At 44.9% G+C, this 25,089-nt stretch overlaps 1 protein-coding gene across 1 annotated transcript in view; it reads left to right on the top strand.

Annotated features, from left to right (window-relative positions):
* The window catches only part of LAS1L (LAS1 like ribosome biogenesis factor), a 201,059-nt gene extending 194,697 nt beyond the window's left edge, over window positions 1-6,362 (top strand). The window contains exon 13 of the mRNA XM_063937222.1: window positions 6,017-6,362. Within this exon, the coding sequence (XP_063793292.1) occupies window positions 6,017-6,104 (88 nt within the window). The 3' untranslated portion in view covers window positions 6,105-6,362. The remainder of the gene's footprint in view (window positions 1-6,016) is intronic.
* The last annotated feature ends 18,727 nt before the right edge of the window (window positions 6,363-25,089 follow it).

The following is a 25,089-nucleotide window of genomic DNA, read 5'->3' as shown; positions in this document are numbered from 1 at the left end:
GGATGTGCAGTGCTGGAGTAGTTTGGTCAGAATCCCTGATTGAAAATATTGATACCCTAGATAGGGACAATGTTTTACTGTCGTTAGAACAAATAAAGGATGCATTTATCTATATGCGTGATGCACAGAGGGATATTTGCACACTGGCATCTCGGATGAGTGCTATGTCCATTTCAGCCAGAAGAGCCTTATGGACACGACAGTGGACAGGCGATGCGGATTCAAAACGTCACATGGAGGTTTTGCCGTATAAAGGGGAGGAGTTATTTGGAGTTGGTCTATCAGACTTGGTGGCCACGGCTACTGCCGGGAAATCCACTTTTTTACCTCAAGTCACTCCCCAACAGAGAAAGGCACCGACCTTTCAACCGCAGCCTTTTCGCTCCTACAAAAATAAGAGAGCAAAGGGCTTGTCGTACCTGCCACGAGGCAGAGGAAGAGGGAAGAGACACCAACAGGCAGCTCCTTCCCAGGAACAGAAGCCCTCCCCGGCTCCTGCAAAAACCTCAGCATGACGCTGGGGCCTCTCAAGCGGACTCGGGGACAGTGGGGGGCCGTCTCAAAAATTACAGCGCGCAGTGGGCTCACTCGCAGGTAGACCCCTGGATCCTGCAGATAATATCTCAGGGGTACAGGTTGGAATTAGAGACGGATCCTCCTCATCGTTTCCTGAAGTCTGCCTTACCAACCGTCTCTTCCGAAAGGGAGAGGGTGTTGGAAGCCATTCACAAGCTGTACGCTCAGCAGGTGATAGTCAAAGTACCCCTATTACAACAAGGAAAGGGGTATTATTCCACTCTATTTGTGGTACCGAAGCCGGATGGCTCGGTAAGGCCTATTCTAAATCTGAAGTCCTTGAACCTCTACATAAAAAAGTTCAAGTTCAAGATGGAGTCACTCAGAGCAGTGATAGCGAACCTGGAAGAAGGGGACTTTATGGTATCCTTGGACATCAAGGATGCGTATCTACACGTTCCGATTTACCCCGCACACCAGGGGTACCTCAGGTTCATTGTTCAAAACTGTCACTATCAGTTTCAGACGCTGCCGTTCGGATTGTCCACGGCGCCTCGGGTCTTTACCAAGGTAATGGCCGAGATGATGATTCTTCTTCGAAGAAAAGGCGTATTAGTTATCCCATACTTGGACGATCTCCTAATAAGGGCAAGGTCCAGAGAACAGCTGGAGACAGCTTTAGCACTATCTCAAGAGGTGCTAAGACAACACGGGTGGATTCTGAATATTCCAAAATCCCATTTAATCCCGACAACTCGTCTGCTGTTCCTAGGAATGATTCTGGACACGGTTCAGAAAAAGGTTTTCCTTCCAGAGGAAAAAGCCAAGGAGTTATCCGATCTGGTCAGGAACCTCCTAAAACCAGGAAAAGTGTCAGTACATCAATGCACAAGAGTCCTGGGAAAAATGGTGGCTTCTTACGAAGCAATTCCATTCGGCAGATTCCATGCAAGAATATTCCAAAGGGATCTGTTGGACAAATGGTCAGGGTCGCATCTGCAGATGCACCTGCGAATAACCCTGTCACCAAAGACAAGGGTGTCACTTCTGTGGTGGTTGCAGAAGGCTCACCTATTAGAAGGCCGCAGATTCGGCATTCAGGATTGGATCCTGGTGACCACGGACGCCAGCCTGAGAGGCTGGGGAGCAGTCACACAAGGAAGAAACTTCCAGGGAGTATGGACGAGTCTGGAAAAGTCTCTTCACATAAACATTCTGGAACTAAGAGCAATCTACAATGCTCTAAGCCAGGCGGAACTTCTCCTGCAAGGAAAGCCGGTGTTGATTCAGTCGGACAACATCACGGCGGTCGCCCATGTAAACAGGCAGGGCGGCACAAGAAGCAGGAGTGCAATGGCAGAAACTGCCAAGATTCTTCGCTGGGCGGAGAATCACGTGATAGCACTGTCAGCAGTGTTCATCCCGGGCGTGGACAACTGGGAAGCAGACTTCCTCAGCAGACACGATCTTCATCCGGGAGAGTGGGGTCTACATCCAGAAGTCTTCAACATGTTAATAGACCGTTGGGAAAGACCAATTGTAGACATGATGGCGTCTCGCCTCAACAAGAAACTGGACAAATATTGCGCCAGGTCAAGAGATCCACAGGCAATAGCTGTGGACGCACTGGTAACTCCTTGGGTGTACCAGTCAGTGTATGTGTTTCCTCCTCTGCCGCTCATACCAAAGGTATTGAAGATCATACGGCAAAGAAGAGTAAGAACAATACTAGTGGTTCCGGATTGGCCGAGAAGGACTTGGTATCCGGAACTTCAAGAGATGCTCACGGACGAACCGTGGCCTCTACCTCTGAGAAGGGACCTGCTACAGCAGGGTCCCTGTCTTTTTCAAGACTTACCGCGGCTGCGTTTGACGGCATGGCGGTTGAACGCCAGATCCTAAAAGGGAAAGGCATTCCAGAAGAAGTCATTCCTACCTTGATTAAGGCACGGAAGGAAGTCACCGTGAAACATTATCACCGCATTTGGCGAAAATATGTAGCGTGGTGCGAGGATCGGAGGGTTCCGACGGAGGAATTCCAACTGGGTCGTTTCCTACATTTCCTGCAATCAGGATTATCTATGGGTCTCAAATTGGGATCCATTAAGGTTCAAATTTCGGCCCTGTCAATATTCTTCCAAAAAGAATTGGCCTCTGTCCCTGAGGTCCAGACTTTTGTCAAGGGAGTACTGCATATACAGCCTCCTGTGGTGCCTCCGGTGGCACCGTGGGATCTAAATGTAGTTTTAGATTTCCTCAAATCCCATTGGTTTGAACCATTGAAAAAGGTGGATTTGAACTATCTCACATTGAAAGTGACTATGTTACTAGCCCTGGCCTCTGCCAGGAGAGTATCTGAATTGGCGGCTTTATCTTATAAAAGTCCTTATCTAATCTTCCATTCGGATAGGGCAGAACTGCGGACTCGTCCGCATTTTCTCCCTAAAGTGGTATCAGCATTTCATCTGAACCAACCTATTGTGGTGCCTGCGGCCACTAGCGACTTGGAGGACTCCAAGTTGTTGGACGTTGTCAGAGCCTTAAAAATATACATTGCAAGGACGGCTGGAGTCAGAAAATCTGACTCGCTGTTTATATTGTATGCACCCAACAAGTTGGGCGCACCTGCTTCTAAGCAGTCGATTGCTCGTTGGATTTGTAACACAATTCAACTTGCACATTCTGTGGCAGGCCTGCCACAGCCTAAAACTGTAAAAGCCCACTCCACAAGGAAGGTGGGCTCATCTTGGGCGGCTGCCCGAGGGGTCTCGGCATTACAACTCTGCCGAGCAGCTACGTGGTCGGGGGAGAACACGTTTGTAAAATTTTACAAATTTGATACCCTGGCAAAGGAGGACCTGGAGTTCTCTCATTCGGTGCTGCAGAGTCATCCGCACTCTCCCGCCCGTTTGGGAGCTTTGGTATAATCCCCATGGTCCTTTCAGGAACCCCAGCATCCACTTAGGACGATAGAGAAAATAAGAATTTACTTACCGATAATTCTATTTCTCGGAGTCCGTAGTGGATGCTGGGCGCCCATCCCAAGTGCGGATTATCTGCAATACTTGTACATAGTTATTGTTAACTAATTCGGGTTATTGTTAAGGAGCCATCTTTAAGAGGCCCTTTCTGTTGTCATACTGTTAACTGGGTTTAGATCACAAGTTGTACGGTGTGATTGGTGTGGCTGGTATGAGTCTTACCCGGGATTCAAAATGCCTCCCTTATTGTGTATGCTCGTCCGGGCACAGTACCTAACTGGAGTCTGGAGGAGGGTCATAGGGGGAGGAGCCAGTGCACACCACCTGACCTAGTAAAGCTTTACTTTTTTGTGCCCTGTCTCCTGCGGAGCCGCTATTCCCCATGGTCCTTTCAGGAACCCCATGGTCCTTTCAGGAACCCCAGCATCCACTACGGACTCCGAGAAATAGAATTATCGGTAAGTAAATTCTTATTTTTTTCACTGATCGCACCCAAAGAGGTCTGGTTTAGCCGCATAACTTCTAAACCTGACCAAACTAATGGTCGTGACGCAATAAGTCCCGCTTCAGCACTAAAACAGGTCACTGTTCACGCATTTTGGCTCATCACCCCTGGGGGGGGTGCGAGCTGAAATGCTGGCGAAAACAGTAAATGATTTCTCCCCCTAAATGTTTAATCCTTTATCAGGCCTTGTGGGCACAGTATTCAAAAATTGTGTTTTAAAAAGGGTATGTGTATACTCGTATGTATGTATGTATGTATGTACGTACGTATAAAGAGGTGTAGTGTATACGGGTGGTCTTCAGTATGCCGACTGTCAGGATCCCGGAGCACAGTATACCGGCGCCGGAATCCCGACAGCCGGCATACCGACACACTTTCTCCCTCGTGGGGGTCCAAAACCCCCCTGGAGGGAGAATAAAATAGCGTAGCGCGCCACCGTGCCCGCAGCGTGGTGAGTGCAGCAAGACCGCAAGGGGCTCATTTGCGCTCGCCACGCTGTCGGTATGCCGGCGGTCGGGCTCCCGGCGCTGGTCGCCGGGAGCCCGGCTGCCGGCATACCATACTACACCCGTGTATACAGATTTGTTGACAGGTTGTGCAGCGTGAGCCCAGATGTAGATGCCGCCGGCATACCATACTACACCCGTGTATGCAGATTTGTTGACAGGTTGTGCAGCGTGAGCCCAGATGTAGATAGTGTCATGTGAAGAGCTTGTCAGATGCTGTTATAGAGCAATACCCCTTTCACACCAAAATCCCGGGTCTGACCTGAAATTTGGAACTCTGTTCCATGCGAGGCAGACCCTGTTCACGCAGTGGATTAGACATGGGTTGGATTCCTGGGTAACTCAACCCAGGTTTTTTTTTTCGGGGAACCTTTCATTCCGAGCCGTGACCAGACAAAAACTTGGGGCGAAGCAGCAGTGTGAACGGGGTGTTAGAAATTGTTGTATCACCAGCAGGCTTTACTTCAATGATCTGCTCTCAGTTATTACTGTCAGCCATTTACCCGGGCATAGGAAATGCTTCTGTAATGCAGAATGATTAACTACTGTGATCTATGGAGGTGGTAGAAAATTGTTCATGTATGACTGGTCCATCTATAAATCTATTTCCTATATGGATATATATAAATATATGGGGTCATTCCGAGTTGATCACTTGCTAGCTACTTTTTGCAGCCGTGCAAACGCATAGTCGCCGCCCACTGTGGGGTGTATATTTGCTGTGCAAGGAAGCGATCGCATGTGTAGCCGAGCGGTACAGAAATAGTTTGTGCAGTTTTTGAGTAGCTCAGAACTTACTCGGCCCTTACGATCACTTCAGCCTGTCCAGGGCCGGAATTGACATCAGACACCCGCCCTGTAGACACATGGACACGCCTGCATTTTTCCAAACACTCCCAGAAAACGGTCAGTTGACACCCATAAACGCCCTCTTCCTGTCGATCTCTTTGCGATCGGATGTGCTAATGGATTCTTCGTAAAACCCATCGCACAGCAACGATCCGCTTTGTACCCGTACAATGCGTCCGCGCATTGCGGTGCATACGCATGTGCAGTAGTGACCTGATTGCTGCGCTGCGAAAAACGGCAGCGTGCGATCAGGTCGGAATGACCCCCATAGAGAGAGAGCTGTTCTGTAGCTCATACATGTTGCTATGTCTCCTGGGCTGCAGTAAGGGATGGTGACTGTTCTGTGCCTGGCTGTAGTGCTGCTAATGAACAGTACAGATGCATTAGCAGGAGCGTGGGCTGCGAATATCCTGTTTCTCGCTAGGCAGAAATTGAAATTTAGTCTGGCCTGGATCAGGTCAGCAAAGTGCAAGGAGAGAAGTGGGAGTTACAATACTTAACCCATTGTTACAAAAAGGAAATCTAGTCCCAGAAGCAGCCACAGCCTTACCTGTTACATGTGTTTCTTACCCAGTGACCACACTAACCTTCCTCTATTATTTGCTCCATCTTACTGCGAAGAGTTAGAACACTTACATACAATGTACATTCATTTGCAGCTCTCCTGCTGTCACCACACCATCTGACAATGTGTTCTGGAGTCCAGCTGAACTAAATCATATAAAAGCAGGAGTGCGGCTGTTCTGAAGACTAGTTTTCTCTGCTGCTTGTACATTCATCTTAGACATCTCCAAACCACTCCAAAGGAAGACCGTACTGTGAACTGGCTGTGGAAACGTTAATGCGAGAAGCAATGGTAACCTTTGCGGACTCTAATTGCGGACATCTGCACATGGCTTTTTTTTTTTTTTTTTAGGGTGGGCTACTGGTTTGGGGTGGTCCTTCCTGGGTTTTTGTTCCCATGGTAATTCTTCTTGTATGTTAAATAAAAGGATGTTTTCTAAATTGTTTTTTGCCCTTAATTATATTTGTCCAGAATATACATGGGATATTCTGAGCTGCACTGTTACATTATTTGTATTGCTTTATATTGAAACCCATTCCTTCATTGTGCAGCCCACTTCCACAAGTCTATGTGTGTAAGTAGAACAGGGTGTGCTATAGTGTGAGTCCCAATCCCTCCTGTTATCACTGGATTGGTTGCGGATAAACTTTGTCATTGAGAATCGATACTGCATTTACTGCCAATAAACACACTGTAACAAAGCCAGGGAGACTTGGCCCACTGGGATTCCCCTGGCCTTGGATCACAAGTCATACAAGATATGAAAGCAACAGGATGGTAAGATAAGGGGCAGTACAGAAGCGGAAATAAGCTAAAGCGTTACATTTAAAGTAGTGAAAGGAACAGAAATATAATCTAAGAGAATGACTTTGAGTGCGGTATTACTGACCATTATGTTCTGTGTCTGTTGCTTCTTACTATATTAAACTATTAACTGGAGGGGGAAATGACAAGTGTTATGTGAGATTCCAGAAAGGAACTAATCCTATAAGAGATTATCTAGTATCCCTCTGGTTTACGAAGCCGCCGTTCTATTGTGGATTTCAAAGGACGATAGTAATTATTGCTAAACCAGGCTGATTTAGTGTCCTTTACTATTGCTCTTTGAAATCCATTGGTCGAAGGTGACGAAAAGAGGTAGCTAGTTTTTTTTTTTTGTATAATCAATGTTTATTGAAAAAATACAGATTGAAATCAGTACAAAGTCAAGAAAAAAGACATCATCAAACATATAAGAAGTATCAGTATACGGCAACGTATACTAATGCATAAGAAATAAAGTTGACATGTCCTGCATCACATAAATCTGCATTAACATATTTCAAACCAAAAGAGAGGCAGCTAGTTTAAAGCAGATGGGGATAGTAAATCTACCCTCTTATGGAAAGACTAAGCCCTTCCTAGTTATCCATAAAGACTGACTTAATTCTGTTCACTGCAAATATGTAACACTGCAGTGCTGTAGTCTTGGAGAAGCACAAACCATGCAGCATTATGTGGATGCTGGTCCCAAAATGACAAATGGTTATTCTACGCGGCTTTACTTCTGCCAGTGGGTAATAGAAGTACAGACAATAATGACAGTCTCCAGTCGCTCTAACTGATCCTGCATGAAACTGTTAAAGTTGTGTTCTTAAGTTGCCAAAGATGTAGTTCAATCTGAATGTGTGGTTCCAAAACACATACTTTTATATTATGGAATAAATAGCTCTAAGTACCACTGATACAATACGCAAGCTCATGAACAGCTCTGCTCTAAGCTTCCATAGAGAAGTCTCTCTCAGCCAGAGCTAAACAGTTTAATACATTCCACAATTAAAAAGCTTATGACATCACAAATATAAACAAGCTGGAAAATGTAGACACTATAAAAGATAGACAGTGTCAAAAGGTCGACATAAAAAGGTAGACACCATTTATTTATTTTTTTGCATCTTTGGGGTTTGTGTGGATAGTTTTGTCATCTGGAACCCCTAATTTGTAGAAAGGCATCCCCTCGCGGCGCTCGCTGCGTTCGCCACAAGGTTTTATAACCAACTCTATACTGACATGGATATAGAAGCTATGAAAAAGTCCATAGACATGCAATTTTTTTTTTTAAAGTATACTTTTTTTTGTGTCGACCATTTTCATGTCGACCTTTTGACCCGTCTATAAATGTTGAAACTCAAAGCAAGTAACTTTTTCACAACATGTTGTATCAAAGCCTACAGTACAGGATACCTAAAAGACCAGAAAATAAAAGCCAGTTGCGGCCATGTATAGTAAATCCAGATATATCCGAAAAATAGACAACGGAATATATAAAACCTCATTACCCTGAGTCAACAGGCTATTACCAGAAATCAGGTATCTTATTATTAGAAAAGCAAATAATAAAACAACAAGGCAAACAGAGAATACGGAAATGAGTAAAAAAAAAAAATTCTAGGAAAAAGAGAGAACAACACGGTCTCACCTCCCACCAGTCACTCGATCAGACTAAGTACTTGATATAACACTCCAATAGAAATATTAGCGAATTGAAGCTACCTACTTGAAATGAGATTTGTAGTGGTCAGACTCTTTATATACCAGCCAAGGATACCATATAGCCGTAAAATCTTGTCTTTTCAGTTCTAAAGTCAGAGTAAGGTCGTCCATGACCATATAGTGATCTAAACGGACGTACCATTCCTGCATACTATGAACAACACTAGATTTCCAATGAACTGGGATAACTGCCTATGAAGAGCGAGGTCTGCGTAAAAGATTCAAGAGCCAAAAACTGGGGCAGAATGGGAAGTCCTCATTAAGAATAACTTTAGCTGTTTCCACCACTTTACGCCAGAACGGTTGGAGGAGAGAGCATTGCCACCAGATATGCAAAGGTGTACCAATCCCCACCATACATCTCCAACAAACGTTCGGTACTCCTGGGTAAATTTCTGCTATCCTACTAGGGCAGTGATACCACTGAGTAAGGCCCTTATAGTGGGTTTCTAGTGTTAGAACATTAACTGAAGAAGAAAAAGTATTGCTAAAAATTTCCTCCCAGTCATCTGCACCTACCAATCCCTCAAGATCTGACTCCCAATCTCTAATAAAGTTAGGTTGAGAAGGAAAGGCCTTATCAATTAACAATTTTATAAATTGCCGAAAGGGAATGGTGCGGGTAGGTTTGAGAGAGGCACAAGTTTTCGAACGGCGTTGTTGCCCGACCACATGCTGCAGGCGCTCGCAAATCTAGAAGAAAATGTTTAACCTGAAGATATCTCCAAATTTCTGTCTCCGGTCCCAATTAGTTTGTACCATAGGGAAACTCAATATGCCCGAGGAGTCAAGTAGTTGGTCCACCCTCAGAATACCCCTATCTTGCCATGATCTAAATGACAAGGACTTAACGCCTGGTGGGAACTCAGGATTGTTGAATAATGGCATGAGTGGAGATGGAGACTGAGAAAAGGGGTTGGGAGCGTAAGCGGCACCAGCAAACATAAGTAGGTCCTACAAGCGGATGGCAAACCAAGGGAATTTTAGTAAGCCAAGGTGACTCTGAATGGAGGGACGGGACCGAAGCTAACTCAATATCCACCCACTGTTTTCTACCTAGTGTACGGTTCCATGCCATGATTCCTGTGATGAACACCGCATAATGATATGAGAGTAAATGTGGTAATTGAAGTCCCCCTTGGTGTTTTCTTTTATAAAGGATCTCATGTTTAAACCTAGGCTTCCTACTTGACCAGATAAAATCCCTGATCTTGTTCTGCAAAGTGGAAAACCAAGAACTAGGGATAGCAATCAGCAGAGTTTGAAGGAGATACAAGATTCTGGGTAATATGTTCATCTTGATAACCCCCACTCTGCCTATCCATGAGATTCTTTTCCCACCCCAAGTAGTGAGTTCTGACTGAAGCTTAGCAAATAAGTGAGGCAAATGATTGAAAGACTTTGGAAAGGTCTCTATTTAACATTATCTCCAAATACTTTAGCTGCGTAGGATGCCATTTGAAGGGGGAAATAGTATGGAGTACCTGCAAACTTGTCTGATTTAGTGTCTGGTTCATCGCTACGGACTTGGCTAAATTAACTTTGAAGTTTGAGAGGGCTCCAAACCGCTTAAACTCCATAAGGAGGTTAGGTATCGAAGTCAGCAGATGGGAAATTACTGCAAGAAGCTCGTCCGCAAATAAAGCAAGTTTTTCTCCGGCAGGGTCCACAGGTTATCCACAGGATAGCAATGGGATTATGATGAAGCGACAGCGGATTTGCACCAATCAGTCAAAGCTTTCCGGCCTCCCAGCATGCAACGGGCCCATCCATATATCCCCGCCTCCTGGCTCAGGCAAATCAGTTGTTTGTTTGGTGCGGTAGGAATCAGACCATGGTCAGAGAGCCGCTGGTTTTTAGCAGCTCTAAGCTTTCTTATTTTATTTTTATAGTCTTACTATTTTTCTGAGCAATCTTTCTAAACAGCGTCTTATATGTACCTTGGAAAGAGTCGCTCCAACAACTCTCCGCCGGGTCGTGACCACGCTTACCCACGAGTACAGTGCTGTTTCTGCGGGCGTCTGTGTCGGATATACTAGCAGGTCCAGCAGATGTTACCAGGCTGTGGCCGGAGCACGGGAAGAAGGTAAGGCATTGGTTCCACTTAGAAGGGGAATATGGACACATCCGCACTGTTTTGGGAGGAGACTACCAAACAGTCGCTGCCGCGGCTGCCACCTCGGGTGCACCAGCGCTAGGCCTCAGGGATCATAGGCTCCAGGAATAGTATGAGGCCACGATCCCTAGGGTTGATGTCAGCAGTGGGGAGTCAGACGCTCTCCTGGTCGCCCCTCCCCCCGGTTCATGACAAGTTTCCGCCTGAGTCTCCCGCCATGAACTGTTTCCCGCTTCCGTCTCAGACGCTGTACACGAAGGGGACCCAGTCGCAGCATAGGCGGCTGTGTGCCTGGTGCGTCTGTGTTCACTGAGCATCTGTGTTCACTATAGGTTCATGGAGTGGCAGTGTACACTAGTAGCCTCTGGATCCACTTAGCATTCGCTAATGTATTAATCGGTCCTGGCAGTGAGGTGAGTCTCCCACTCTACTGAGTACGGGTAATACAGCACTAAGTCTATCTACCTTTTTGAGTATGAATAGTTAGATAAGTGCCTATTGCATAGGAGTCTGTATACATTTACTGTTTCTTTCGCAATGTGTCTGAATACGGTAGATCTGTTTAAACATGATTCAGTAATATGTTCTACATAGTTGAAATGTAGATGATGTGCTCGTATTGCTTATTATACTAAAGTATAACATGTGACTGACTGCTAGTGCGATTGCAGACTTTGCTATATTCTGTCAGTTTTGTTCTATTCCGATCCTCAATGCTGGTGCATTGGTAGGGTCGGATTGCATGTCGCTTTAAAAAGCTTAACGTGATTACAGTCACAAATTGCGTGGTACACTGTGGAAGTGTTGATTATTTATCATGTCTAAGAGCGGCAAAGGTGAGGAAGACACACTCACAGCAACACCAACACTCATATCACGTTTGTCTTGCAAAGCTGTGTTATCCTCTCCGGATCTGGTTCAGGATGGTTTGTGTGCAAATTGTTTTAGCTTTCACCAGGGGTTCTTGAAAAATACAAGGCAGATTCAGGTGCAGGTTGATCCACCTTGGGCTATTTTTGCACAGACTTTATCCAGTATAGCTGAAAGGATAATTCCTCCAACTCCTGTACCGGGGATAGGTTCCACGATTAACCCTTACATGCAGCTTCCCACCTGTGGTGTATCACTTCCAGCAGCCTCTCAAAAGAAACAGGCTGATAAGCTGGTGGTAAGTAAATCTTCATCCTCACAGGCTACACATGGTTCAGATGAGGATTCATTGGAGGATGAAAGCTCAATTAATTCTACTTCGGCATATGAAGAGGAGGAGGAAGGTCTCAGCTCAGTGGATATAGCCGAGTTAATTAAAGCAATGAAAGCCATTCTATCCTTAGAGGATTCAGCAGAGCCTGTGTTAAAAACCAAGGCATCGGTGTTTAAATGTCCCAAAACAGTTAAGACTGAGTTTCCAGGGTCAGATCAGCTAACTGAAATCATGGAAGAGGCTTGGGCTACGCCTAATAAGTTTAGAATTCCTAAGAAATGGAATTCCAATTATCTTTTCCCAGCTGGGGATTGTTTATAAAGGGAGGTGGCTCCTAAAGTAGATACGCATGTAATTCGATTAGTGCAAAAATCTACATTATCTTTGCCTTCAACATCATTAAATTATGTCACGTATAGAAGAGTGGATGGTTTTCTAAAAAACATTTTTACCTGTCTGGGGGGCAAAGGCATGGCTTCAGCTTGGATGGCAAAGGCAGTGGCTGCCTGGGCTGATGCATTGGAGGGGGATTTTTCAATAGCATCTAGAGAGCAAAAATCCCATATAGCACATATAAAACAGGCTGCAATGTTCTTGGAAGAAGCAGCATTGGATATGGGTACTATTGCCTTCATCAGCTTCAACAATAGCTGCTCGTAGAGCAGTTTGGCGACGTACGTGGAAAGCTGATTCAGAATCTAAGGTTTTGGAATCTTTACCCTTTTCTGGAGATATTCTTTTTGGTAAAAAATTAACATATTTTGGAGTCAGAAGCAGACTCCAAAAAGTAACGTTTCCTTCCCCATACAATTTCAAACTTAAAGGTGCGGCTTTTCGGCCCTTTCGGTCTAAAGGAAAAGCTAAAGGTAAAAGTGATAGCAGGCAGTCCCAATACAACAAGTCTGGTAAGACTAAAAAGCATTGGGCTACCAGAGGACCGGTTGGTAAGACAGATAAGCCATCAGCCTGATGATGCAGGCCTCCACCTGGGGGATCCCAGGGTGGGGGGCCGACTTCTTCAGTTTGCACAGATCTGGCAGCAGTCTACAACAGATGCCTGGGTGCAGGAAGCGGTATCTCTAGGTTATGCTTTTGCCTTCAAGGAGCACCCTCCTCAAAGGTTTTTGTGTACCAGCCCATCTCTGGTAGAGACGAAGGCCAGGGCTTTGCAAGAGGCAGTTCAGAAATTGGTCAAATAAAATCTTTTTCTCCACAAATGGAGAAAAGTAGAGGCGCTGATATAAAAATATTATAAAGAATATACAATATACCAATGTATGCAATTTTTGCAATTTTTTATTTATTTGAACAATAAAAGAATGATTATTTGTATTAATACCGGCCGGTAGATATAATCACAGATATTCCATTATTAATACAATCCTGAAAATAAACAATTTAAAAGCAAATCAATTGCTGTATCTAAAAGTCCATAGCTGAGCTATAATACCAATAATTCTTTAAAATACAAACGTATATAGATTTTGATAGTTTATACCAGTGAATGTGCCCAGTAATATACACGTGTTTACTCTTCCCGTCCACTGGTGACCGTTCCTTTTTACGTGGACATATCAGGAAATCAGGTGAGTATATTTGGTTAAACTTGCTTTATAGCCAGGATTGATATTGGCTTGTCCCGTGGACTTCACTGTATAAACGTTATTTGATCACTATAGCATAAAAGGAGCAATACTTTTCCTTATGAATAACGTTAAGTAAAAGGAGCTTAAACAATGATTTCCTTGAGACGAGGTGTATAGTATAGTGCTCACCTCCCGGACTCGGCTGCCCGCACCACTTCGGGTGCTCGTTTCTCCTGCAGCCGTCTCGTAATGTGCCTCCTCTATATTGTAATGCTCCACACTGCACGTTAGCCGTTTCCCGTGCAGCACGTTCCCAAGTCCGGCTGCCAGCGCTATCGCAAGCGCTCGTCTCTCCTGCAGCCGTCTGGTAGCTGCTCCCTCTGCGTTGTAGTGTCGGGCTCTGCACCGCACATGAGCCGCACAGCAGAAGCTATTCCCAGTACTGCTTTCTCCTCAGAAATAGGTTACCTTTCAGGACGTATAAACCATATTCATCTAGTCATGAGTAGAAATAGATGAAAAAGCCGGCTTGTGGTTAAAGGTAAAAATAAGAATTTACTTACCGATAATTCTATTTCTCATAGTCCGTAGTGGATGCTGGTGACTCCGTAAGGACCATGGGGAATAGCGGCTCCGCAGGAGACTGGGCACATCTAAAGAAAGCTTTAGGACTATCTGGTGTGCACTGGCTCCTCCCCCTATGACCCTCCTCCAAGCCTCAGTTAGGATACTGTGCCCGGACGAGCGTACACAATAAGGAAGGATTTTGAATCCCGGGTAAGACTCATACCAGCCACACCAATCACACCGTATAACCTGTGATCTGAACCCAGTTAACAGCATGATAACAGAGGAGCCTCTGAAAGATGGCTCACAACAATAATAACCCGATTTTTGTAACAATAACTATGTACAAGTATTGCAGACAATCCGCACTTGGGATGGGCGCCCAGCATCCACTACGGACTATGAGAAATAGAATTATCGGTAAGTAAATTCTTATTTTCTCTAACGTCCTAAGTGGATGCTGGGGACTCCGTAAGGACCATGGGGATTATACCAAAGCTCCCAAACGGGCGGGAGAGTGCGGATGACTCTGCAGCACCAAATGAGAGAACTCCAGGTCCTCAGCCAGGATATCAATTTTGTAGAATTTTACAAACGTATTTGCTCCTGACCAAGTAGCTGCTCGGCAAAGTTGTAAAGCCGAGACCCCTCGGGCAGCCGCCCAAGATGAGCCCACCTTCCTTGTGGAGTGGGCATTTACAGATTTTTGGCTGTGGCAGGCCTGCCACAGAATGTGCAAGCTGAATTGTACTACAAATCCAACGAGCAATAGTCTGCTTAGAAGCAGGAGCACCCAGCTTGTTGGGTGCACACAGGATAAACAGCGAGTCAGATTTCCTGACTCCAGCCGTCCTGGAAACATATATTTTCAGGGCACTGACAACGTCTAGCAACTTGGAGGCCTCCAAGTCCCTAGTAGCCGCAGGCACCACCAATAGGTTGGTTCAGGTGAGACGCTGAAACCACCTTGGGGAGAAACTGAGGACGAGTCCTCAATTCCGCCCTGTCCGAATGGAAAATCAGATAAGGGCTTTTTCAGGATAAAGCCGCCAATTCTGACACGCGCCTGGCCCAGGCCAGGGCCAACAGCATGACCACTTTCCATGTGAGATATTTTAACTCCACAGATTTAAGTGGTTCAAACCAATGTGACTTTTGGAACCCAAAACTACGTTGAGATCCCAAAGTGCCACTGGAGGCACAGAAGGAGGCTGTTTATGCAGTACCCCTTTTACAAACGTCTGAACTTCAGGGACTGAAGCTAGTTCTTTTTGGAAGAAAATTGACAGGGCCGAAATTTGAACCTTAATGGACTCCAATTTCAGGCCCATAGACACTCCTGTTTGCAGGAAATGTAGGAATCGACCCAGTTGAATTTCCTCCGTCGGGCCTTACTGGCCTCGCACCACGCAACATATTTTCGCCAACTGCGGTGATAATGTTTTTGCGGTTACATCCTTCCTGGCTTTGATCAGGATAGGGATGACTTCATCCGGAATGCCTTTTTTCCTTCAGGATCCGGCGTTCAACCGCCATGCCGTCAAACGCAGCCGCGGTAAGTCTTGGAACAGACAGGGTCCTTGCTGGAGCAGGTCCCTTCTTAGAGGTAGAGGCCACGGATCCTCCGTGAGCATCTCTTGAAGTTCCGGTTACCAAGTCCTTCTTGGCCAATCCGGAACCACGAATATAGTGCTTACTCCTCTCCATCTTATCAATCTCAGTACCTTGGGTATGAGAGGCAGAGGAGGGAACACATACCCTGACTGGTACACCCACGGTGTTACCAGAGCGTCTACAGCTTATTGCCTGAGGGTCCCTGGACCTGGCGCAATACCTGTCGAGTTTTTAATCATGTGGAAGACTTCTGGGTGAAGTCCCCACTCTCCCGGGTGGAGGTCGTGCTGAGGAAGTCTGCTTCCCAGTTGTCCACTCCCGGAATGAATACTGCTGACAGTGCTATCACATGATTTTCCGCCCAGCGAAGAATCCTTGCAGCTTCTGCCATTGCCCTCCTGCTTCTTGTGCCACCCTGTCTGTTTACGTGGGTGACTGCCGTGATGTTGTCCGACTGGATCAACACCGGCTGACCTTGAAGCAGAGGTCTTGCTAAGCTTAGAGCATTGTAAATGTCCCTTAGCTTCAGGATATTTATGTGAAGTGATGTCTCCAGGCTTGACCATAAGCCCTGGATATTCCTTCCCTGTGTGACTGCTCCCCAGCCTCGCAGGCTGGCATCCGTGGTCACCAGGACCCAGTCCTGAATGCCTAATCTGCGGCCCTCTAGGAGATGAGCACTCTGCAACCACCACAGGAGGGACACCCTTGTCCTTGGTGACAGGGTTATCCGCTGATGCATCTGAAGATGCGATCCGGACCATTTGTCCAGCAGGTCCCACTGGAAAGTTCTTGCGTGGAATCTGCCGAATGGGATTGCTTCGTAGGAAGCCACCATTTTACCCAGAACCCTTGTGCATTGATGCACTGAGACTTGGCTCGGTTTTAGGAGGTTCCTGACTAGCTCGGATAACTCCCTGGCTTTTTCCTCCGGGAGAAACACCTTTTTCTGGACTGTGTCCAGGATCATCCCTAGGAACAGAAGACACGTCGTCGGAACCAGGTGCGATTTTGGAATATTGAGAATCCAATCGTGCTGCCGCAACACTACCTGAGATAGTGCTACACCGACCTCCAACTGTTCCCTGGATCTTACCCTTATCAGGGAATTGTCCAAGGAAGGGATAACTAAAATTCACTTCCTTCGAAGGAATATCATCATTTCGGCCATTACCTTGGTAAAGACCCGGGGTGCCGTGTACCATCCATACGGCAGCTGGATCAGTCTGAACTGATAGTGACAGTTCTGTACCATAAACCTGAGGTACCCTTGGTGAGAAGGGTAAATTTTGACATGAAGGTAAGCATCCTTGATGTCCCGAGACATCATGTAGTCCCCTTCTTCCAGGTTCGCAATCACTGCTCTGAGTGACTCAATCTTGAATTTGAACCTCTGTACGTAAGTGTTCAAAGATTTTATATTTAGAATCGGTCTCACCGAGCCGTCCGGCTTCGGTACCACAACAGTGTGGAATAATACCCCGTTCCCTGTTGCAGGAGGGGTATCTTGATTATCACCTGCTGGGAATACAGCTTGTGAATGGCTTCCAAAACTGTCTCCCTGTCAGAAGGAGACATCGGTAAAGCCGACTTTAGGAAACGGCCAGGGGGAGACGTCTCGAATTCTAATTTGTACCCCTGAGATATCACCAGAAGGATCCAGGGGTCTACTTGCGAGGTGAGCCCACTGCGCGCTGAAATTCATTGAGACGGGCCCCCCACCGTGCCTGATTCTGCTTGTAAAGCCCCAGCGTATACTGAGGGCTTGGCAGAGGCGGGAGAGGGTTTCTGTTCCTGGGAACTGGCTGATTTCTGCAGCCTTTTTCCTCTCCCTCTGTCACGGGGCAGAAATGAGGAACCTTTTGCCCGCTTGTCCACGAAAAGACTGCGCCCGATAATACGGCGTCTTCTCATGTTGAGAGGCGACCTGGGGTACAAACGTGGAATTCCCAGCTGTTGCCGTGGTCACCAGGTCTGAAAGACCGACCCCAAATAACTCCTCCCTTAATAAAGCAATACTTCCAAATGCCGTTTGGAATACGCATCACCTGACCACTGACGTGTCCATAACCCTCTACTGGTAGAAATGGACAACGCGCTTAGACTTGATGCCAGTCGGCAAATATTCCGCTGTGCATCACGCATATATAAAAATGCATCTTTAAAATGCTCTATAGGCAAAAATATACTGTCCCTATCTAGGGTATCAATATTTTCAGTCAGGGAATCCGACCACGCCAACCCAGCACTGCACATCCAGGCTGAGGCGATTGCTGGTCGCAGTATAACACCAGTATGTGTGTAAATACCTTTTAGGATACCCTCCTGCTTTCTATCAGCAGGATCCTTAAGGGCGGCCATCTCAGGCGAAGGTAGAGCCCTTACAAGCGTGCGAGCGCTTTATCCCCCCTAGGGGGTGTTTCCCAACGCACCCTAACCTCTGGCGGGAAAGGATATAATGCCAATAACATTTTAGAAATTATCCGTTGTTATCGGGGGAAACCCACGCATCATCACACACCCAATCATGTAACGTGTGGCCCTACTGGAAGTCACATTCGTCTCTTCACCGTCGACACTGGAGTCAGTATCCGTGTCGGCGTCTATATCTGCCATCTGAGGTAACGGGCGCTTTAGAGCCCCTGACGGCCTATGAGACGTCTGGACAGGCACAAGCTGAGTAGCCGGCTGTCTCATGTCAACCACTGTCTTTTATACAGAGCTGACACTGTCACGTAATTCCTTCCAACAGTTCATCCACTCAGGTGTCGACCCCCTAGGGGGTGACATCACTATTACAGGCAATCTGCTCCGTCTCCACATCATTTTTCTCCTCATACATGTCGACACAAAATTACCGACATACAGCACACACACAGGGAATGCTCTGATAGAGGACAGGACCCCACTAGCCCTTTGGGGAGACAGAGGGAGAGTTTGCCAGCACACACCAGAGCGCTATATATATACTGGGATAACCTTATATAAGTGTTTTTCCCCTTATAGCTGCTGTATAGTTAATACTGCGCCTAATTAGTGCCCCCCTCTCTTTTTTTAACCCTTTCTGTAGTGTAGTGACTGCAGGGGAGAGACAGGGAGCTTCCCTCCAACGGAGCTGTGAGGGAAAATGGCGCCAGTGTGCTGAGGAGATAGGCTCCGCCCCTTTTTCGCGGACTTTTCTCCTGCTTTTTTATGGATTCTGGCAGGGGTTAAATGCATCCATATAGCCCAGGAGCTATATGTGATGCATTTTTTTTGCCATCCAAGGTGTTTTTATTGCGTCTCAAGGCGCCCCCCCCCAGCGCCCTGCACCCTCAGTGACCGAAGTGTGAAGTGTGCTGAGAGCAATGGCGCACAGCTGCAGTGCTGTGCGCTACCTTGTTGAAGACAGGACGTCTTCTGCCGCCGATTTTCCGGACCTCTTCTGCCTTCTGGCTCTGTAAGGGGGCCGGCGGCGCGGCTCTGGGACCCATCCAAGCTGGGCCTGTGATCGTCCCTCTGGAGCTAATGTCCAGTAGCCTAAGAAGCCCAATCCACTCTGCACGCAGGTGAGTTCGCTTCTTCTCCCCTTAGTCCCTCGATGCAGTGAGCCTGTTGCCAGCAGGTCTCACTGAAAATAAAAAACCTAATCTAAAACTTTCACTAAGAAGCTCAGGAGAGCCCCTAGTGTGCACCCTTCTCGTTCGGGCACAGAGATCTAACTGAGGCTTGGAGGAGGGTCATAGGGGGAGGAGCCAGTGCACACCAGATAGTCCTAAAGCTTTCTTTAGATGTGCCCAGTCTCCTGCGGAGCCACTATTCCCCATGGTCCTTACGGAGTCCCCAGCATCCACTTATGACGTTAGAGAAAGGTTTACGCGTTTCTCTGCCTTACGATCCAATCGGCAGCTTCCTCAGAACATAATGAGGTTGTTTGTATGGAGGTGTGTTTTTAAAGCATTTTGGGATTCTACACACCTATTTACAATTGAATTTAATCCCCTCCTATTTTAACTCTTAGGATGATCTGCTCAAGGGATATATTCCCAGTAAGTTATTACTAATACGGACAGCCTAACATTTCTTATATCCATTCACATAAAAACCACAAATAAACATAGTATAAACCTTTAAATATTTATATTTATATTCAAAAAGCTTCATTTAGATATGTTTACCAAGGACTAAATTACCATTTATATAGATGACACTATAAATTATAATATATTATATTCTATGCGGAGGAGAAGTGAATAATCAAGATGTCACCTACCACTAAATGTAAGACATATTCTAACATAAGAAAAAAACTTTCCAAAATTAAACCAATAATTTTCTATGTAATTCCATTATTTTATACATATACATAGCTGATATAGAATCCTGATACGCACAAATATACATACACAGCTGCCTCCTATACGTGTAAACTAAGCATAAATATATATATACATGTACATAATCGTAACCCCCTGGGCGGAAGACAAAAAAAAAATATAAAAAATATATATATATATATATATATATATATATATATATGATGATGTTAATTCCATATTCATGTCAACATATGGTTATTTATACAAACATCACTAGTTCTAAGAAGGATGTATGCAAATAAATATGCACATATGTATACATATGTATAAAACACATGCCCATGGATCATAGTTACCCCTAATAGATTTATTTACATCAATACAGATATTAGATGTTGTTCAACTCTACTGTATCGTTAAGTCCATAGGGTACTAGCGTTTCTAATCTATAGATCCAAAATGCCTCTCTTCTGCAAAGCTAATTGAATCTATCACCACCCCTTTTCGTACATTTAATGGATTCTATTGCCTTAATATTAATTTTACTAAATGTATCTGATTTCATGCATTGTGAAATATGACTTGAGAGGGGATGGGTCTTAATACCCTTATTAATATTCCGCCAGTGTTCCATAAATCTGGTATGCAGCATACGAGTGGTCCTCCCCACGTATTGTTTGCCGCAACCACATTGGATTATGTAAATGATATATGTAGATCTACAATTCATAAAGCTTTTGATAGTAAATACTTTTCCGTTACTATTTGAAGTAAAGTCGGTAGTTTTTCTTAAAGCGTGTTTACAGGTAGTACAAGTGGATTTCCCACAAACATGGAAACCATTTGGACGTTCTGGTATCCAGGTTTTATTGACAGCTTGTTCTTGTTGGTAATGACTCTTAACCAGTAGTGAATGTAAATTTGTGGACTTCCTAAAGATGACTGTGCCTTCCAAGTCCACATTCTCACGTAGTACATTATCTAATTTAAGTAGAGCTGAATTCTTCTTTATAATAGACCTAATTTTGTATGCACAGTTATTATATTGCGTGGTAAAAAGAGCAGTCCTATCTGTATTACCTTTACTATCAGATTTATTGGAGGTCTTCAAAAGATCTACTCGATCTATTTGATTAACCTCCATTAAGGCCTTCTGTAGTATGTTATCCGGATATCCCTGTTCTAGAAATGACTGATATAATTTAGCCGCCTGTTCCTTAAAACTCCTATCTGTATCACAATTTCTTTTTATCCTTACAAATTGCCCCTTAGGGATATTAATTTTACATGAATTTTTATGTGAGCTGGTAAAGTTCAAGTAACGGTTTTGATCAACCGGCTTAATATATGTTTGTGTAGTTAATTTGCCCTCAGTAACACATAACGAAATATCCAAAAAATTAATAGAAGTGTCATGTATATTAAATGTAAAGTGCAAACCAAACTCATTATTATTTAAATTAGACGCAAACTGTTGTGCAGAAGTTAAATCCCCATCCCAAATAAAAAACAAATCATCTATAAATCTGCCATAGAGGGCGAGGTTCGCTTCATATTGCCCCCCCCCATATATGATGTTCTTCAAATCTACCCATAAAGAGATTAGCTAGGCTCGGAGCGAACCCCGCCCCCATTGCAGCACCCCGTGTCTGCAAAAAAAACTGTGAATTAAATGTGAAACAATTGTGACCCAAAATAAATTGTATAGATTGTAAAATAAAATTCCGTAACTGAGCTGACATGTTGATATCTTGTAGAAGGTAGTATTCCACTGCTTTTACTCCCAATGTATGAGAGATATTAGAATACAACGCCTCTACATCACACGTCATCAGCAAATAATTTTGTTTCCATGAAACTGTATTTAATAAATTCAAAAAGTGGGTAGTGTCTTTAATATGGGACCGAAGATTTTTTACATGGTCCTGTAAATAGTGATCTACAAAAAGTGATAAATTACCAGCGAGGGACCCCACACCAGAAATTATGGGACGACCCGGGGGTGTAGTGAGGGACTTGCGAATCTTAGGTAAATAATAAAAAGTGGGAACAATGGGGTGTGCATTAAATAAAAAATAAGTATCCTTGGTTATAGCACTATCTTCCAGACCCAAATTGAGTAGGTCTGAAAGTTGTTTTTGGAAAAAGGGGGTGGGGTCGCGATCCAACTTTTTATAATACTGTTCATTGGAAAGTTGTCTATTTACCTCAAAGAAATAATCATCCGTATTGAGTATCACGATCCCACCCCCCTTGTCCGCTGGCTTAATGATAATGGTCTTATCAGAATATAACGTTTTAATAGCTTTTCTTTCACCTTTATTCAGATTATCACTAAACTTTTTCTTTTCTGACAATTCACACATGTTTTTAAAGTGTTCTAACGTGCTATTATAGAAACTCTAAATGAAGGGACCTCTATATTGTAAGAGGTAGAATTCTGATTTTTTTTCTTTGTGAAAAACTATTTTTAATGTCATATACTTTTATAATATCGTCATTATTATAGTCTCCCTCTTGTTGTAGGTGTTCTAATGCCTCAATAGCTAAATTGTCCTCCTGATCTAAGATAATTGGTGTCCCTGCAATTTGTTTATGTTTAATTGTTTTCAGTGCAAAGTAACGTTTGCGACTGAGGGTTCTGACATACCTGTTAAGATCAACAAACAGGCTAAAGAGATTAGGTCTCATCACTGGGGCAAAGTTCAGTCCCTTTTCAAGTAGGGCAAGTTCGTATTCATTTAAACTTTTATTGGATAAATTAAAGATTCCTTTACCAGTAGTGGTACGAAGTGCGTGCGGGCAGCCGAGTCCGGGAGGTGAGCACTATACTATACACCTCGTCTCAAGGAAATCATTGTTTAAGCTCCTTTCCCATTAACTTAATAACGTTATTCATAAGGAAAAGTATTGCTCCTTTTATGCTATAGTGATCAAATAACGTTTATACAGTGAAGTCCACGGGACAAGCCAATATCAATCCTGGCTATAAAGCAAGTTTAACCAAATATACTCACCTGATTTCCTGATATGTCCACGTAAAAAGGAACGGTCACCAGTGGACGGGAAGAGTAAACACGTGTATATTACTGGGCACATTCACTGGTATAAACTATCAAAATCTATATACGTTTGTATTTTAAAGAATTATTGGTATTATAGCTCAGCTATGGACTTTTAGATACAGCAATTGATTTGCTTTTAAATTGTTTATTTTCAGGATTGTATTAATAATGGAATATCTGGGATTATATCTACCGGCTGGTATTAATACAAATAATCATTCTTTTATTGTTCAAATAAATAAAAAATCAAAAATTGCATACATTGGTATATTGTATATTCTTTATAATATTTTTATATCAGCGCCTCTACTTTTCTCCATTTGTGGAGAAAAAGATTTTATTTGACCATTTCTCTAACGTCCTAGTGGATGCTGGGGACTCCGTCAGGACCATGGGGATTAGCGGCTCCGCAGGAGACAGGGCACAAAAATAAAGCTTTAGGATCAGGTGGTGTGCACTGGCTCCTCCCCCTATGACCCTCCCCCAGTTAGGTTTTTGTGCCCGTCCGAGCAGGGTGCAATCTAGGTGGCTCTCCTAAAGAGCTGCTTAGAAAAAGTTTTTTAGGTTTTTTATTTTCAGTGAGTCCTGCTGGCAACAGGCTCACTGCAACGAGGGACTTAGGGGAGAAGAAGTGAACTCACCTGCGTGCAGGATGGATTGGCTTCTTAGGCTACTGGACACCATTAGCTCCAGAGGGATCGAACACAGGCCCAGCCATGGAGTCCGGTCCCGGAGCCGCGCCGCCGACCCCCTTACAGATGCCGAAAAGCGAAGAGGTCCAGAAACCGGCGGCAGAAGACTTTTCAGTCTTCATGAGGTAGCGCACAGCACTGCAGCTGTGCGCCATTGTTGTCACACACTTCACACCAGCGGTCACGGAGGGCGCAGGGCGCTGCAGGGGGCGCCCTGGGCAGCAATGAGAATACCTTGTTCTGGCTAAAAAATACATCACATATAGCCCTTGGGGCTATATGGATGTATTTAACCCCTGCCAGGTCTCACAAACTCCGGAGAAGAGCCCGCCGAAATAGGGGGCGGGGCCTATCTCCTCAGCACACAGCGCCATTTTCCTGCTCAGCTCCGCTGCGAGGAAGGCTCCCAGGACTCTCCCCTGCACTGCACTACAGAAACAGGGTAAAAAAGAGAGGGGGGGGGGCACTTTTTTTGGCGTTTTTGATATATATTAAGCTGCTATAAGGGAGACAACACTTCTATAGGGTTGTTCCTATATATTTATAGCGCTTGGGTGTGTGCTGGCAAACTCTCCCTCTGTCTCCCCAAAGGGCTAGTGGGGTCCTGTCTTCGATAAGAGCATTCCCTGTGTGTCTGCTGTGTGTCGGTACGTGTGTGTCGACATGTATGAGGACGATGTTGGTGTGGAGGCGGAACAATTGCCGGTAATGGTGATGTCACCCCCTAGGGAGTCGACACCGGAATGGATGGCTTTATTTATGGAATTACGTGATAATGTCAGCACATTACAAAAATCAGTTGACGACATGAGACGGCCGGAAAACCAGTTAGTACCTGTACAGGCGTCTCAGACACCGTCAGGGGCTGTAAAACGCCCTTTACCTCAGTCGGTCGACACAGACCCAGACACGGACACCGAATCTAGTGTCGACGGTGAAGAAACAAACGTATTTTCCAGTAGGGCCACACGTTATATGATCACGGCAATGAAGGAGGCTTTACATATCTCTGATACTGCATGTACCACAAAAAGGGGTATTATGTGGGGTCTGAAAAAACTACCTGTAGTTTTTCCTGAATCAGACGAATTGAATGAAGTGTGTGATGAAGCGTGGGTTAACCCCGATAGAAAACTGCTAATTTCAAAGAAGTTATTGGCATTATATCCTTTCCCGCCAGAGGTTAGGGCGCGCTGGGAAACACCCCCTAGGGTGGATAAGGCGCTCACACGCTTATCAAAACAAGTGGCGTTACCGTCTCCTGAAACGGCCGCCCTCAAGGATCCAGCAGATAGGAGGCTGGAAACTACCCTGAAAAGTATATACACTCATACTGGTGTTATACTGCGACCAGCCATCGCCTCTGCATGGATGTGCAGTGCTGGGGTGGTTTGGTCGGATTCCCTGACTGAAAATATTGATACCCTGGATAGGGACAGTATTTTACTGACTATAGAGCATTTAAAGGATGCATTTCTATATATGCGAGATGC

This window comes from Pseudophryne corroboree, chromosome 8 (genome assembly GCF_028390025.1).
Source record: "Pseudophryne corroboree isolate aPseCor3 chromosome 8, aPseCor3.hap2, whole genome shotgun sequence".
In the NCBI taxonomy this organism is placed as follows: Eukaryota; Metazoa; Chordata; class Amphibia; order Anura; family Myobatrachidae; genus Pseudophryne; species Pseudophryne corroboree.
The sequence above is the reverse complement of the archived record's forward strand: the minus strand, read 5'-3'. Positions and strand labels throughout refer to the sequence as shown.